Raw genomic sequence first — 17,749 nt, forward strand, 5'->3', positions numbered from 1 at the left:
AAATATTATGTATAAGAAAGTTGATGATTTAACAAGAAAAGAAAGAAAAAGATTATATGATATTGAAGGACAGTTACGCAAGATAGGTACATTGCAAGATGATGAGAGGATTTTGGGTGTTTATGAAGAAAATGGACTGGAAGATTCATTGGAATTGATTACATCTATTGGGTTAGGAGGATAATGATAAGATTGTTGAGATTCATTCGAGAGAGGTTTATACCATGCTTGAATCTTTTCAAGCACCAGAAGTCACAGTAGAGACGAGATATAAAACGGCAGATAAGAAGGTAAAGCCTGTTGCCGGACCATTACCAGAAGATTCTAAAGAACAAATGGAAGAAGCATCAAAAGAAGCAAGTTTAAGAGATCCAATGAGTATTGGACATCAGTTTACTGAAGAGACTTTTGAAGAATTGAAGATTGGTTCTGATGGTTCTTTATTGCCGGAGGAAATTACTTGCTTCAAAAAGATGTTGGCTAAACAAGGTAGATCGTTTGCCTTCGAATCTCATGAAATTGGGTGTGTGGATCCAAATATTATAACACCTATGGTTATCTTCACTGTACCGCATGTACCTTGGAATCTAAGACCGATTCCAGTACCGAGGGCACACTTACCTAAATTGGTGGAACTATTGAAAGAAAAGATAAAGATGAAAATATTAGACCTTCATTTGCGGCGTATTCTAGTCGATGGTTTACGGTACCTAAGAAGAATGGGTCACTACGGTTTATTCAAGATATGCAGCCGGTGAATTTTGTAACTGTCAGGAATGCAGGAATTGGACCTATTGTGGATGAATTTGCTGAGGCATTTGCTGGAAGGGCGATCTATTCAATGGGTGATTTGTATTCAGGTTATGATCAATTTCAACTTGCCAAAGGAAGGAGGGATATGACAACAATGAGGACACCGCTTGGATTGGTTAGAATGTGCACTCTTCCTCAAGGCACGACCAACTCAGTTGCGCATATGATGAATGGGATGAATAAGGTATTGAGAGATTTTATTCCTGAAAAGACTATGCCTTTTCTAAATGATGTTCCTATAAAAGGGTGCAGAGAAGGAGACAAGGATGAAACTTTAGATACGAGGGGGTGTCGCAGATATGTTGTTGATCATATACAAGATTGTGAAAAGATTTTAATTCGGCTTGGAGAAGTTCATCTTACATTATCGGGTATGAAGTCCGTATTTGGAGTGCGAGAGGTTGTAATTGTTGGACATTTATGTGGATCTTACGGAAGAAAACCAGATCCGACTAAAGTTGATGCAATTGGAAGGATGAAAGAGGATTGTGGTTCTTTAACAGAGGTTCGCAGGTTTTTGGGTGCATGTGTATTTTATCGAATCTGGATCCCTCATTTTGCTCACATAGCGGATCCATTATATGAACTGTTACGCAAGGGTTACCGATTTGAATGGGAAGAAAGGCATATTCAGGTAATGCAAAGATTGAAGAAATTATTGATGTCACCTCCAATATTGAGGAAGGTTGATTATAAGTGCAATAGACCAGTGATTCTTACTGTAGACGCTAGTCTAATTGCCGTTGGTTGGGCTGTGGGTCAAGATGATTCGAATGGGAGTAGATTTGCAGTTCAATTTGGGGCTAAAGTTTTAAGTATTCGTCAGCGTGCATATTTGCAAGTCAAAAGAGAACTTTGGGGAGTCGTTTTGGCTATAAAAGCTAAAAAGGACTATTTGATTGGGGCAGTAGTAGTAATTGAAACAGATTGCTTGCCATTGCTTTGAATGATTATTAACTGTTCAACGCCAGATATTACAATGTTGAGATGGATTGCTTATATTAAGTCACTAAATCCAGAATTTAAACATATCACTGGAAAGGACAATTTAGTATCAAACATGCTATCTCGAGCAAGATACGAGAGGGAGGACAAAATGGTTGAAGACATTGATGATGTCGGATTGAAATTCTATTCAATATCAAATCTCAACAGAGAAGACAAGTTATTTCTTGAAGAATCTTATGAAGGAGAATTATTAGATATTGGTCATTATTTGAATACCTTGTCTAAGCAGGGGAATTGGTCTATAGAAAAATTCAAACAAATAAGAAAAAAAGCATATGGATTTTTACTTCGGGATGGATTCTTATGGAAGAGACCGAAGAAAGGAATTGGGATGCCACAACGAGTGATAGGCAAAAGGGAAGAAAATTTAAAATTATTAAAGGAGTTTCATGATAGTTTATGGGCAGGGCATAGAGGAATCTGGGCTACTTTTGCTAAACTCAAGGAACGATATTGGTGGAAAAATATGTATCGAGATGTGCTCTCATTTGTAGAGTCATGTGAAATCTGTCAATCGTATTCTAATATCCGACATCGAGATAGTCTTCATCCTACGTATCCTCTGGCTATTCATTTTAAATGAGTTGTTGATTTGATTATTATGCCGGTTGGGTTATGGCAGATGAGATATTTGGTTTTAGCTCGTGAAGATTTATCAAATCTAGTAGAAGGAAGAGCATTGAGGACAAAATCTACAGAGGGGATTTGTAGGTTTTTGCTTGAAGATGTCATTTGCCGTTACGGGTGCGTAGGAAAAATCACTGCAGATCATGGAGAATTAAATGCACAAGAAGCTCGTAAGTTCTTTGAAAAATGTGGAGTTAAACTATCACTGACTACTGCTTATAATCCGGAAGGGAATACGAAAAGCAAACGTGGTCACCCGCCGATTGTGAAAGCATTGGTTAAAGCTTGTAATGGGAAAGTTAAAGAGTGGCCACGGCTTTTGTCATTTGCATTATGGGCTGATCGAACAACATATAGTTTGGTGACAGGATATATGCCAGTAGAACTTATGACAGGTCAAAAACCAATTATGCCGATTGAAGAAAAGGTACTTACTTGGAGTATGCTACCATGGGAAGATGGATTGACAAGAGAAGAACTTCTGGCTATTAGGAATCGACAATTGGAGCAAAGAACGGAAGATGTCCAGATAGCATTAAAAAGGTTAAAAAGAGCAAGGTTACAAAACAAGGCACGATTCGATAAGCAACATCGATTGAGACCAAAAGCAATCGAGGAAGGTGACTGGGTACTTGTTTATGATAATAGTCTGGATAATCAACATAGTACTTTGCGGAAATTTTCAAAACGTTGGTTTGGACCATATGTTGTAACAACTGTTCATGATAATGCGACTTACTCATTACGGGAGTTAGATGGTACAAAATTGAAAATACCAATTGCAGGGAAGTGAGTAAAAATATTTAAACGAAGACACGCGGAGATGAATATGGAAGACCTTAATGAAGGTACAGAGATTCCGCAGCAAGAAGATGAAAGTGATTTGGATAATGAAGGTAACGAAGACGAACTGGACAATGACGTAGGGGATATATTCTGAATCAAACAGCAATTGGGTAAATTGGTGCATACAGGAGGATGCACAGGTTCAGAGGGGGTGGATGTCGTGTTGTAACACGAGTATACAGTGAAAATAAAAAGAAAGGGGAATTTTATTAATATTCAGTTACCTCAAATATTGGGAGCATCGACCAACTCCTGTGCAAATACTGAGTGGTCAGGTTCAGTCACTCCGTTATAGTCAACCGGGGCATACTGAAATGCTCCATTCGATTCCAATAACGGGAGTCAGCAGGAAGAGAAGGACCAATTCACACGACGGGTTTGAGGAGCCAATTGGATCCAATTTCGAGAATCCAATCCGGGTCCTCTTATCCAATATGAGACCTGAATTGGCCGGTCAACTCAATTACGGGAAATCCAGCTCTTACTACGGGTCTTAGCGAATCTGACGCGAGGACCAATTTGACCCAATTACGGGAACATCCAGGTTACTACGGGCATCTTTCCCAATATAGGACCTGAATTGGTCGGGCGACTCAATGTGGTTCCGATTACGGGGTTCGATTCTGTTTCAGGCTGTCTTATTCTCTGTGTCGTTTCAAGGAACGTTGTTTATGGTAAATGGATCTCTTAAAGGTAAAAACGGAGGAGAAGGCCTTGATGACGTGAGCCAATTTCGGATCTAAGCTCTGACGGCGGGAGCCAATTCCGGATCTAAGATGGAAGATTGAAGAAATTCAGAGGATAAGGTTAGAGGAGAATATAGTTTTAGGGAGGTAGGTTTTTTTTTCTCTGGGAATCGAGGGGGAAGAGCTAGTTTTCAAGCTTTTGTAAGGTTACCAGTTCGGGTTTCATTGGAGGTTTTTTGAAGATCAAGGGAATTAGAGAGAGGAGCTTCATGCTTCAGGTCGGGGAAGGAAAGACATGGAATTTGGATTTTTCTTCTTCGTAGAGTTTTGGGAAGACTGAGGCAATCGCTGCTGAAGTCAGTGTTGTAATGGTGAATCGGGATTTTTAAATGAAGTGGGTTTGAATACTCTTGACTGTTTTGTAAAATCGAGTTATGTCTGTGATTGAAGGATTAAAAGGGTGTCTATAGGATTGAGTATGCAGAGTGAATGAAATTTATTGGGTTAATCTAACAGGACAGTCAGTGGATACAAGATCGTAAGTACAAAGGGGTATTGAAGATTAACAGTTTGGATTGTTCGGGGTTCTCTGTAACGTCTAGAGACCTACCGGCTAGGGCAAAAAAAAAAAGACTTCGACAAGCAGTCGAAGAGCACCCGTATAGATTTACGGTACATTGTTGCAGTCATTTATATTCCAGTAGTCAAAAACTGATAGACTGCTTGACTATCGGCGAATCTCCATACTACCTTCTACAGCCAGACGCCCGGCGCGTTCTCAAGCAGGAAAGCACGTAATACGACAACGTCAGCATAAATAACCTTTAAATCTGTATAAGTCCAAGCAAAACTGGACTTATGATGTAAGAAAAATTCTGTCCAACAGATCAACTCTTGGTCTTTAATACCTTCATAGACCTTAATTGTCCGTAGCTCTACTATGTTCGCCAAGTTAATAGTTTGAAATAAAGGTGCAATGACGATATTTTGTTTCAATCCCCGCCTTGGTTGATAATCAGTTGGTAAGTCCAACATGTGTGAAGTACTAAATCTTATGTCCATGGCACTAACATAGTGCACATCATACTTAGTCATCCAATCAATACTAACATACTCACAGTTTTCTGAATCTGTCGGGTTTATCAAGTACTTCCTTGGACTTCCACATTGGTACACCATTCTAGGATATTACGTTGCCTCCACAAATGCCTCCATAATTGATGCGACTGCATCATCATTGGAGCTAAGCTCATCATCTGACATCAATTCAGATGCTGGCAATTGAGAGTCCCCATGATAGCACAATGGATACATTTGTAATACCATTTTATCGCCACCCTTACCAATTATCAAAGTATCCCAATCCCAATCATTCTTGGCCTTCGCTTAATAAAAGTAGGGTTGTCCCAATAAAATTGGATACAATAAAGTCAAACAATATAGCCAAAAGACGATATAGTCAACAACATATTCAATACTAGTAATTATAGTTTGAACACTCCGTAAAATACCCATTGGTTTAACCCTGCTATGATCTGCCATCTATACTATCAATGTCGTGGGTACTAAGTGTTTCAAATCTAAAGCATCTATTATATCAGCATTCATTAAATTGACACTAGAACCACCATCCACCTGAACAACTGAGATCATAACACCGTCAATCAAAACATCGATGGTTGGTGCACTCGGGTCAGGGTTCAAACTGACTTCACAAACTTCCTTATTACGCTGCTGATGTCGTGTTAACGATGAATTCAATATAGAGTGGCACTCTGGTATGACCACTAGAAGTTGCTTCATAGAAATAGAAGGTCGAATAGCATCCAAATCCTTCAATATGTTTTAGGATTCCATATTTAGGATAATGCCCAATGTCCTCTTTCTTTTCATTGGTTGGAATTTAACTCCTTGAAGTAAGATATTCTTTCGTCCTAGACTCAGAATTGGATCAGCAGATGGAGCTTCCTTGGAATTCAAGCCTCCTAGAGGATCTTTCAGCGGACAGGACGTTTTTCGAAATGGCATCAAAAACGGAACAACTTGAAATGGATCCGAAGTCTCCATAATCGGTAATTCATTGTGTATCCCAACCGAGTCAGGTCGCATACTGGGTAAGAGGCCCATAGCAAGATCTGGATTGGATGTCCCCATAATTGGGTCAAATTGATCTTTTGCTTAAGGATCACCCAAATGTTGAATTGGTCCTCTTTCTTTTTGCTGACTCTTAGTAAGAACGGCTTGGACACATTCCACCCGATTTATTAAAGAATCTTAAGGCCTTTGATGTATCTCCTCCATTTTTCCTTAGTTTTGAATCTGCTGATCTCGATTATTGAAATTGAACGAAGTATTACATTGTTGATAAGTATGCCCCGACTGCTTGCAATTCCCACAAACTTTCACATAATCATCACTGGCTCTGGAATTGGGACATTCACTGGCATAATGGCCAATATGTCTGCAACAGAAACAATGAAGTAGTCTTTTTGCACCCCCATCAGGCATATTGGGTGTCTCCACCAGTATATAACTACTAAGCTTGTTCCATGTAGGATTAGAAAATGATCCTGACTGTCCCGTTGGAATGGAGGGAATTTGGTTCGATGACGCCGATGGAGCATATTGCTGATACCTTTGCTGCTCCTTCCCATAGTTCTAGAGATTTGATGCAGATCCTTGATTAAAATTGAACTTTGAAAGTTATTGAATTCTCAATTTTATCGATTAGATCGATTTCCATTCTATCCAAACATATTTTTTGATTGAACTTGATTTGATTCCCACTGAGTTGGTGGGATCATGGTCTGATTACTAAATTATTGTTGCATTTATAAATTCTAACAATTAGTTGTTAAGTGCTTTCCTTCGTAAAATGTACATTGACTCGTCATTTGTGAGGGTGAAAGGCATTCTGTTACCAAATGACCGTTGCCCTTACAATTACTCTACCAAACATTGGTTCTAATATTGGTAGGCTTTTGCCTCTTCTCCTTATCCTTGGCCATATTGATGGCCATTTCTTCCATTTTCTTCGTCAAGTTTAATAACAAGGCTTCATTGGAATCTTTTGGGACTGGTATTATTGATAACTCTACCGCAGTTAATGCTTGTTGTTGATACGAAAAATAGGGAGCATACGCTGTTGTTACATTTGGTGGTACAGCTTGCAATAGGGTGACATTAACTGACCCCTGAATATTGGCACTGGAATTAGCCCTTGTATCTAACATCTATGGATAAGTACCCACTGATCTGTTCTAAGTCGAATTTTGATAACTCCCTTAAACTAGAATCAACGTAGCTCCTGCAATTAAAAATTGATCATAATGGCATTCCTTTCAAACCTTGGCTCTATTAAGAGATATAGACATCATAATGGGTTGAGCTTCCTTCACAAAAAAATTTAACTTTAGTGGTTGCAAACCATTGATTAATATAGATAAGATAAATACCTCCGACATTTGGTGATTTGACTACTTATTGAGTATATCAGCCACCCGGCCATAATACGATTCCACTGCTTCCCCTAGGATCATTTTTTTGTTCATTAACCTCTCTTGAAGACGATCTAGAAAACCTATTGGCCGAAAATGGGTTAAAAATGCATTCTTCAATGCTTCCCAATTCAAAAATTGACCCACAAGTTGGCACTTGTACCATTCCAATGTCGTGTCCTTTAAGGTGGCTAGCAACCATTGTAACCAAATATCTTTGGTTCTTCCATTATTAGCTACACATGCTATCAAAAACTGAGATAAATGTTGATTGGAATTCGCATCCAAAAAGTCCCTAAAAGTAGGTAATGGAGCCACGCTCACTATGCGATCGCTCACGTCATCCATTTGTACTGCTATTGGAACCGCTGGACCACCCGTCGCCATTGAAGAGGACAATGTACTGCTTAATCTCTTATTAAAATTATCACTACCTTTTTTCAATTATCTTTTCTAGACTTTCTAACTTCTTTAAATTACTATTATTATCCTTGAATAAATTTATTAATTGAATTAGAGGTGAAAACGATGGATTTTAAAATACGTTGAATTGGCCCTTATTGACAAGCAATTTATGCCATTCTACGGAACCAATTTTTATAAAATCGGAAGTTTCCGCTATTGGAAAGGTATCCAATGGAGTACCTAATTCTTCTGTGTTTCATCCACTTGTAGTTAACGAGCTCAAGAGATATGCTAGGTTGTTGATAAAATTTCGTGCGAGTGCTCTTGGTAATTTTTTTAATGGTATATATATTTGAAATATTAGAGAACAGACAGCTTTTGGGTATGCTCAAATATGCCAACAGGCATGCAACCATGGCTTAATCCAACTTTATCGATGCTTCCTTTTTAACTTACGTTCTTGCTCATTTTGTAATGATTCTCTTACTTACACTCTCTCTTATCTTTCTTTCGACTGACGTATTTTCTTTACTGTAATGTTCTCATTCTTAATAACCATACTCTTTCATTATATACTACTGAATTTGCTTCTTATTTTCCATCTACTCACTTGGCAATTAATTCCTAACATTCAATGCTATTGTCAATCTCCAGCAGCGGCGCCAAAAATGTGATTGTCGTTTTACTTATTCTATAATTTCTTCTAGAATAAACTTATATAGGAGAATTCAAACACAGGGAAAGACTAAGTACATGAGTTTCACTTGTTAGGATCACACAATTAACTATATTCCAAACCTTTAAAATACTAAGAAACACTACAATGCTTCTTTCCAGTAACAATACTCCTTCATCAATTGATAACAACAATGTGCAACCCTACACTCTCAAAAGACCGCTCAAAACTCAATAAATTCCATCCAATACGAGGAATAATAGACTTCACTCCAACCAATCTGAATTCACAGAATTCTTCTAATCACAAACTTCTTCTATCAAAACACACACACTTAACTCTGAATAAACAAAAATCATAATCTTCCATCCATAATCAATCTTCCAATAACTTTTCATATAATTCAATCACTCAGTACTCCAATTACATAATCAATAACTCATAAATCAATCTATTAGTGCAATTGTTTACTTTTATATCTTTGTAGCAAGTCAATCTAAAAATTTATATGGTAGTGCTTTGATAATACATCAGCCAATATGCATGCCAATATTACTTACATATCATAAAAATAAATAAATCAATAGAAAAAATTTATAATATAATTAATATCTTAGATAAATAACAATTGTATCCTAATTTGCATCTTTTATTTGCAATAGATATCACCGACATACGCATATAAGCTAGTAATTACATGTATAAATAGATAGAAGTAAGTAAAAGATAGATTGATAAGAGTATACTTATAATATTAGAGCTTTGTCTAATCTTGATTAAGAGTGGATTACCCCTTTCTCTTGATAAGACATAAGTGTATTAGAAGTTGCGGATTACCCTCTTCTAAATTGATATTGTGCTTAGTATTTTCTTTGTTCTCAAGTCTTCTCTTCTATTTATCTTGAGCAATATTAGACATCTTTTTTTCTAAGTGTTATCATGACAAAACTTATTGAAATGAAGAGTTCAATGGTATAAATGCAAGAACAATTGAGGGAGTTAATGCTTGTGATGCATCAACTCAATTTACCACCATAAGGAGCAACAAACTTGGCAGAAAGTGAAGATATAGAAATGATTGGAGTTGCTTCAACATTTGCACCAAATCATGTCCCTTCTTCTATGGTATAGAAGAAGGGACATGATTACTATAAAAGATGTATTATAAATAATTATACATATTATACATAATTTTATAAAAATATTTAATCTTTTTATTTTTTTTTTAGAAATAATTCGGTCTTTTATTTATTTTTAAAGCATAAACAAAAGAAATTAAATTTGAATGATAGTTTATAACAAAAGATAAAATTTTGTATTATGTTAAATGAATTGAATAAATTAAATATTAGATAAACCGAAAAATTAAAAATTATTAAAAACTAATGAAAACTAAATAAAATATTATTGACATGTAATAGAATTATTTTAAAATAAGATAAGGTCTTTATAATAATTTTATTTAAGTATATCTGAATATAAACATATATATATATATATATATATATATATATAAGCTTATATTCAATTTCTATATTTATAATTTTAAAATATTTTAATTATATTATATTTATTTTATTTTATTTTACATCTTTGTAATAATATTTAAAACTAAAATTTTAAAAATTGATATTAAATGACATAAAAAACTTTAAGACTAAGTAATTAATTAGAAATAGTACTTTAAAAGTAACTGATGTTATTTTTTAAAAATTATGAAAATTTTTAATTAATTTTGATTTCAATATATATATATATATATTAAATTAATTTATTTTTTCTATATATATATACATATACATTTGTCTATTGAAATTAATTTTAACATAGTTTATTATAGTTTTAACAAATATTTGGATTCTATTTTTGCATGAATATATAAAAATTTCTCATAACGTGTACAATAAATTAGAAAGTTGTCATAATGCCATTCATTATAAAATTTCTTATGGAACTTATTGTATCTAGCAAATAGTTACGTTGCAATGTAGACATGTTATTATGTTATAAATTGATCAACAATTTTTTCAATGAACTATTGGTATGAGATTTATTTTAAAAAGTAATCTTTATAAGTTATTTTTTTAAAATAAAATTAGTGTTTATTTTATTTTAATATTAATATGTCGAATATAATTCTATTTCAAATTTATATTTATTTGTCGAATTACAATACTTATATGTCAAATCAACTTTAGACATGATTCTCTTGAGACTTTTTATGAAATTACAAAAAAAAAAATTATTTTTAGATACTAGATTTTTTTTATAAGACCATAAAGAAGTAATAAATATATATATATATATATATATATATTGAAGAAATATATCTTCTATTAACATCTAAGGTACATCTTTGATAAAATTTATAATACTTAATAATACACAATAATTTTTTTAAAGTATCTTTGTGATATATATATATATATTTTACGACAAGTATAAAATATTCATCAGATTTTAAATTTTATATTGTGATAGATTATTTATATTATATAAAAATTTATTAATTTAACCATCTTATCTTCTTATTTTGCGAAATTATTCATTACATATATTATGTTAAAATTTACCATTTTTTTATAATTTTTAGAATCAAATTTTAAATTCAATATTTTTAATAAAAATTTTACACAAGTATAAATTTTTACCATTTTTCATCATGTTAATTAAAAATTAATTATTAACAATTATATATTGTTAAAATTAGATATACAATCATAGTAACATCTGTATATTTTGGTAAAGTAAATGTAAAATTTAAAACTCATATTCTTTTATAGCACATAATGTACCTTTGTCGATATAAACTTTAAATAAATATTTTTATGTCATTATATGGTAATAAAATTTTAAAGTAAATGTATATGGTAATTATAGTAAGTATATAGTAATGAACTTTTAGGGTGTATGTTTATGTAATTCTAAACTATATATATATATATATATATATATATATATATATATATATATATATATATATAATTTTGGTTAATATTTTTTTTAAAAGTTGGAAACATTTATTGAAGTTAAAGAATGTGCTTCAAAAAATAGAACCTTGTAACAATGACTACAATTTAATAGAATGCAACCTAGGAAAATCATCTGGGAAGCCAAACTTACGTTATGACATTTCAAATATTTCAAAGTCACTATTATATTTTTATATATAAAGTATAAAATTTCAAGTATAATTTATGGCCATAATATAATGTGGTTTGAGAATTTAGGCACTGTTTTAATTTTATATTAACTTAATAGCATTTCATGATTATTTAAAATCAATACGAAATTCTTCTATGAAATTCTAATTTTTTTATTTAATATTAATTAAATTTTGAATTTATAAAACTTTTAAAAATTGATTATTTTTTAAAATAATAATAATATATTAACTGTAATATAAAAACGTCAAAATTTCTCATTATATATATATATATATATATATATATATATATATATATATATATATATATATATATATATATATATAATATTTTAAATCTAACAATATAAGAACTTAAATAAATTAATACATTTAAATAGTAAAAGTATTAACTACATAAGTAGATTAATTTATAATAATTACACATAATTTTTTAAAATTCAAACATAATTCATCGATTAAATTTTCCATTGCCATATTTTATTGATAAATATATTAATTTTATCAAAAATAAAAATAAATTAAAAATATTTGAGACTATTTAGTATTAATTCTATAATTAATTTTAGAATATCATCTCTTATTTATTCATATTTGATATAATATTTTTATTGATTATTATTTTAATTTAATTAGTATTAAAATTTTATTAATTTATTATATTTTATATTTTATATAATTTTTAGTAATTATTTTTTTAAATAATTATGTAAAAATGTCATGAATATATATTAATTTTTTTTTTAGTTTTTTCTGATTTTATAAGATTTTTTCTTGAAATCTGTATTATTATATCATAATTATTACAATGTTTATGATAACATTATAAAACCTTTATACTATTATGATTTAAATGTATTAAACAATGTCCATTATCAATTATCTACGAAAAAACCAAACAATTTACTCTAAGTATATATGTATGTATGTATGTATATGTATGTATGTATATATGTATGTATATAATTCTTTTAATTTATTTTTAATTTATTTTTTGTAATTTTTTCTATCCAAAAATTATAGATTGACTGACATTTCAAAAAATGATGTTTTTATAAACATAAAATTTTCACATGTTTTTATTTTTTTATCAAGAATTATAAGTAGAATCAAAGAGATTAGAACATTGGATTCCACCAATCAATTATTTAACATCTTACTTAAGAATCAAATGCATTAATGTAGATGCTCTTGATGGTCAATTAATCAAATAATATCTTTTATACTATATCATATATACCAAATTATATATAGTCAACAGTATTCTATTCCATATCATGTATATGTAAATATATGGATATATATATATATATATATATATATATAAACATACATATGCAAAAATATTAAAAATTACAAAATATTTCAAGTTGCATTTTATTCATTCGTATGATAAATCAAATTTTGTTCTATCAGACTTTCATATATTAAATATACGTGTCTCAAGTTAATTTTTTTAAATGTATTTTCTTAAAAAATAATGAACATTAGCCAACATCAAATACAGCACTTTGACAAAGCTTGCTCGTTTTTAAGATTCATAATATCAAATCATGAAAAAATTATATGTAACCTACAAATCTTCAGTATTCCGAAATTAAAACACTTAAATGCTTGAAAACATAATCTAACCAATGCTACATATCATTGCCATGAAGCTCAAGTCCAAACTTTAAACAAAGAATAAATTAGCAAATTGAAACTTAAATAACTGTTTTTACGTGCTCACAAAACAGAAAGTTACACAAAATCGAATCTGCGGAAATTCACACGAAAAGACATTTTACAACCACGGATTTTTGCATGGTTTTAAACAACATTAAATCACCATATTACAACACTTTGTCAAAGCATCTTATTATTACACAAGCAAGAAATAGGAGGAAATGACAAACATTCTTTCCCCGGAGGACTGCAACGCTTGAACACAAACTTTAGGCTCTAGACTAATACTTTAAATGCATTTAAACCACTCGGGATCAATAAACAGTCTTGTCGCCAAGTCTGCAACAAGCGGAGATCTTCATGAGTTTCTGCATTAAAAAAATGTGGGGTCCAGTGGACATAATTCACCAAATGGGTATTAAGTCGCAGTTTCATGAGCTCACGTGTGTCCAGATGTGTTAAACGACGTGATTTCATGAGCGACTGCGGTGCCTAATCCTCCGAAATCTATCCCTGACAGGGCCTCTAAAGATGGTTGAATATGATGCTTAATTGCATTCAATCATGCATAGAGCAATAATCTCCAGGCTCTCAATGTTCGGCAAGTACTTAACCAAACACCACTCTGAAAACAGATCAAATTTGATTTCAATGACAAGGTGTTTACAGTCGAGGTAAATGAGTTCATCAAGGTCCTAAATGAATGCATGTGAGTTCTATGGGACACCATTAATAAGCTGCCAGTGACGGTCTCCTGGAAATGGCCTACGCTAGATTATCGATCCTCGACGCTGCGTGAAATTTTTTAAATGAGTGATGGAAGCACAAGCAGTGAACATCCGAATCTGGACCCTTGACTTGGATGGCTTACTGGTGGTGCTTCCATGTCTGGAAAGCTAAGCATAAAATCTATTTTATGATACTTTTTAAAGGTTGAGAGATCTGGATGATTCAATATGACGGGGTTGTGATGAGCTTCCATGTGGTGCTGCAAATAACTGCTTGTTCCTTCCAGGTAAGGTAAAGCCTGGCATCGGTGATGTCAAGACCCCACCCCTTCTTGTATCTGCAATACCGTCAACTGCAATCAGTCGTCTACCTGGATTAAATTATTGGCAAATGTTGTGCCGTGATGGGAACAACAGTAGCGTGGCGACTTCCGTTACAGTAATAGTTGTATCAATCATTATACTGCGTTCAAGGGGATTGTTGGCATGTGCATATTATATGATAATAGAACTCGGGGCTTTACCTCTTGAGTAGAGCTTGAACGTCATCCACCACGTCGTGACTGAATGACACGGGCTCAAAGCCCACTTTTCGTAGTCGGTAATCCCAATGAATCCCTTTCTCTTGTCTTTCTGTACTCTCCGTGGCGTCAAAACTTAGCATATTCACCAGCTTGCGGGCGCAATTTCGCTCAAGCATGAGACGCTCGTTGCTGGCTCGGGGAAAGCTCTCCTCCAAAGATTCAAATAAGAGCGAGTAAAATCTAAGGGCCTCCCGGAAGCAACCAAGGAAGTCTGGTGAGATCATGTTAGCTTCATCCTCCACGATCGACAGAATCTACACGAGATCATGGACGAAATATGCATTAGGAATTAATAACCGTGCACGTAATGCAATGACATTATTGAATTGATCAGAGCATCATTGACTAATTGGATACTAATTAATTGAATGAAGGCTTGACAGGATTCGCATTTTAAGTGATTGCCTTAAGCCGTGATACCTTGGGTTTGGCACTCCGGAAAGTGGACAGAATTCGGTCTCGAGGACTGTACTGCTCCTCGGCTGCTACACACTCGGAGATGTGGTGTAGAGTCTGAACGCAATTCACAGCGAGAGCTTCACCTTCCCGCAAGTTCAGCTCATCCAGATCCAACGTTTCCAAGTGAGGTTTATGGATCACCGTGCTCTCGAACGGCACTCCCATCAGTCTGGCAAACCTGTCTATTCTGTTCATGACTTGTTTCATCACCCTCAACGCTGCTTCTTCGGGTGATATCACGATGCATGTGAGGCGGAGGTGAGGGGTTATATCCGTCCGCGTTGCTAGAGCTTCCAGAAAGGTTGGCCATTGCGTACACAATGTACTGCTGATGTCAATGATATGTATCTTGGACTCCCCTTCCATCGTCTCCAGAAGAGCTCCGTTTGCAGCAACATGCCCAAAAGTTGTCCAGGGGCTCGCATTCTGCTTGTGATGTGCATCGCGTCAGAAGATATATCGATCGATGTTATTATCTAGAATTAGTACTAGCTAGCGGTTCAAATAGGACTCAAAATAACCAACAACCAAGATACACATGTCGTCTTACCTGAAAGTTAAGGATCATATTTCGCATCGATTCAAAGGAATACGTCTTTTCGGCGGCGGAAGTTAGACTTCGGTGGCATCGAGAGCCCGTGTCTGTGATCTTGCAGACAAGTGCTTGGACGAAATATGACATAAGTCTTTGGTCGGAATCTCCGTATGGAGATGCACTCTCGTTCAAAATCCACATAATGCTTTGAACGCGCGAAGTGTCTTTCTCAGCTATAGCTCTTGCACAGTCCAGAAGAAGAGCTTTGGCCCAGGACTGCGTGGAATCTGCAGGATTTTGTGAGCTACTAGCATAGACGTTGCAGATTTCATCTCGGGCCCCTACAGAAACAGGACTGTGAGTCTGGAGGTTGCTGGAGTACCATTCTCGTGGACTAGATTGATGTTGCCGTGATTCTGGATCAAAACCTGGACTATGTTGGTGCTGTGCAAAGAAGTAGGGGTTACCATCTGGCCGTGCCATGATATTAGTCATGGGCTACCGTTCTAAGGTATTCACGGGCTAGATCAGATGATGAAGAAGCAGGAGGTCAAATTTCAGAGTCCCAAGATTGTGATTTCTGATGCGCTGTTGATCAGTGAGCAACGTCCCACTAGTGAAGATCAAGTGACAGCTTCGATGTACCTTAGGGTTGAATTTTGATGTCAATATGACAACATATCAGACTGCGTTCAGCTCTTCAAGCTTCAGGCTTGTGCATCTTAAGAGCACAATTTTGTCATGGCAAAATACTCTGTGTCTGAAACTTCAGTTCGTTTCTAAACACTGAAACCACATTTTTAGAGCTTGGGAGAAGGCGTAAGGTACTAAATTACTTCTCTTTTGTGCTTTAAGCGTGCATCATGAAAGCAAATATTGTACGCGCTGATTGAGACAAACAGCTTCACTTTTGAAACAAAAGTCTGCCACGACCCATACCCTTGTGGCCTGCTAATGCCGATGCCACGAAGAACTCCGAAAGTTACCACTGACCTCTACATGGTAAAGCATTTCATGCAGTCGACCAACAGCGACTCCAGTGCAGAAACGTCAACGACAGAGTCTTGAATCCTGAACCCTTAACTGGTGTTGCCTACAACAGGAGTCCACTACTCGAGGCAACAGTGAAAACTAATCTGAAACGAACCAAGTAATCTCTAAAAGCCCCCAATTTCCTTAATTACAAGTGAAACCAGATAAATTCTACACGGTTGTATTTAAGGTTCACCCTGCGGTGCCGAGCTTCTATAATCGAGATTGTCTGCCCTGAATCGAGAAGCTAACAACGAACTTCAGAATTAGTCTAGAATACCGAGCGTCACTGAATAACATGAATCAGCGCTAGAAACGATGCAACCCCAACCTGGACAGTTGAACAAAAAGCTACAAAAAGATTCCGTTATGGAGTGTCGACCAGTTTAGCTTTGGACGCATCCGCGTTGAAGCGCCTGTGAGTAGATTCAACATGGAGCATCAAGCGATGGTGTGTGCTCTAAGGTGCTCCTCAGTAACTGGTCCAACAACCAACGAGGAATCTGCACAGCTCTGCATGTCACGTGCTGGCAATATATAGGAAAACAAATAGATGGATACTGTAGCACATGATAGGTTTTCGCTGCTTTCTTCTGCAGAATTTACTTACTGAGATCCTTGCTGCCAACGATCCGGTGGTGGTACCATGTTGAGCCCAATAAGGCTATCTTGCAGCTGCACTAGCATTGCATTGAGCAGCCGCAGTAAAGTATGTTAGCAAGTACTCAGGGCTCTCTTGCTCTTGCTTTGGAGCGGAGCGTTTGTCTGTGAGCATCTAGTGAACTCATTGGATCAGAACTTTCTATTCAAGCTCCATCCTCATAACTTGTCTTCATTAGATTCTCCAGGCTCGCAACAAATTTCTTTGACCGCGACTACTCCAGCATGTTTCATGTTTCAGAAGTCCAGGTACAATATAACTCCTCCCAAATGATGCTCGAGAGATCAATAAATTACGGAGTTAAGGTTCACAGCATCATGGTATTAAACCAGCTGTCTCACAACCTTACTCGCGACCACAT

The 17,749-nt window shown here is 34.6% G+C and overlaps 1 protein-coding gene across 1 annotated transcript; it reads right to left on the reverse strand.

Annotated features, from left to right (window-relative positions):
* Positions 1–14,015: 14,015 nt before the first annotated feature.
* Positions 14,016–16,336, reverse strand: LOC112279712 (protein SHORT-ROOT). The gene is made up of 4 exons (XM_024514388.3): positions 15,711–16,336; positions 15,122–15,586; positions 14,642–14,955; positions 14,016–14,455 (listed from the first exon to the last, which is right to left on the reverse strand). Exons 1-4 carry the CDS (start codon positions 16,188–16,190, stop codon positions 14,341–14,343), a joined length of 1,374 nt encoding a protein of 457 aa, XP_024370156.1. The 5' UTR covers positions 16,191–16,336; the 3' UTR covers positions 14,016–14,340.
* Positions 16,337–17,749: the final 1,413 nt, after the last annotated feature.

Source organism: Physcomitrium patens, chromosome 3 (genome assembly GCF_059467195.1).
Source record: "Physcomitrium patens ecotype Gransden chromosome 3, ASM5946719v1, whole genome shotgun sequence".
NCBI classification, from domain to species: domain Eukaryota; kingdom Viridiplantae; phylum Streptophyta; class Bryopsida; order Funariales; family Funariaceae; genus Physcomitrium; species Physcomitrium patens.

What these genes read in the sequence shown, in the direction of transcription:
- LOC112279712 (XM_024514388.3), bottom strand. Translation starts at nt 16,190, where the DNA reads ATGACTAATATCATGGCACGGCCAGATGGTAACCCCTACTTCTTTGCA. An exon ending in ATATGATCCTTAACTTTCAG is followed by an intron (nt 15,587 to 15,710) that starts GTAAGACGACAT and finishes CATCACAAGCAG; the next exon opens with AATGCGAGCCCCTGGACAAC. An exon ending in GTTCAAGCTCTACTCAAGAG is followed by an intron (nt 14,456 to 14,641) that starts GTAAAGCCCCGA and finishes ACGGTATTGCAG; the next exon opens with ATACAAGAAGGGGTGGGGTC.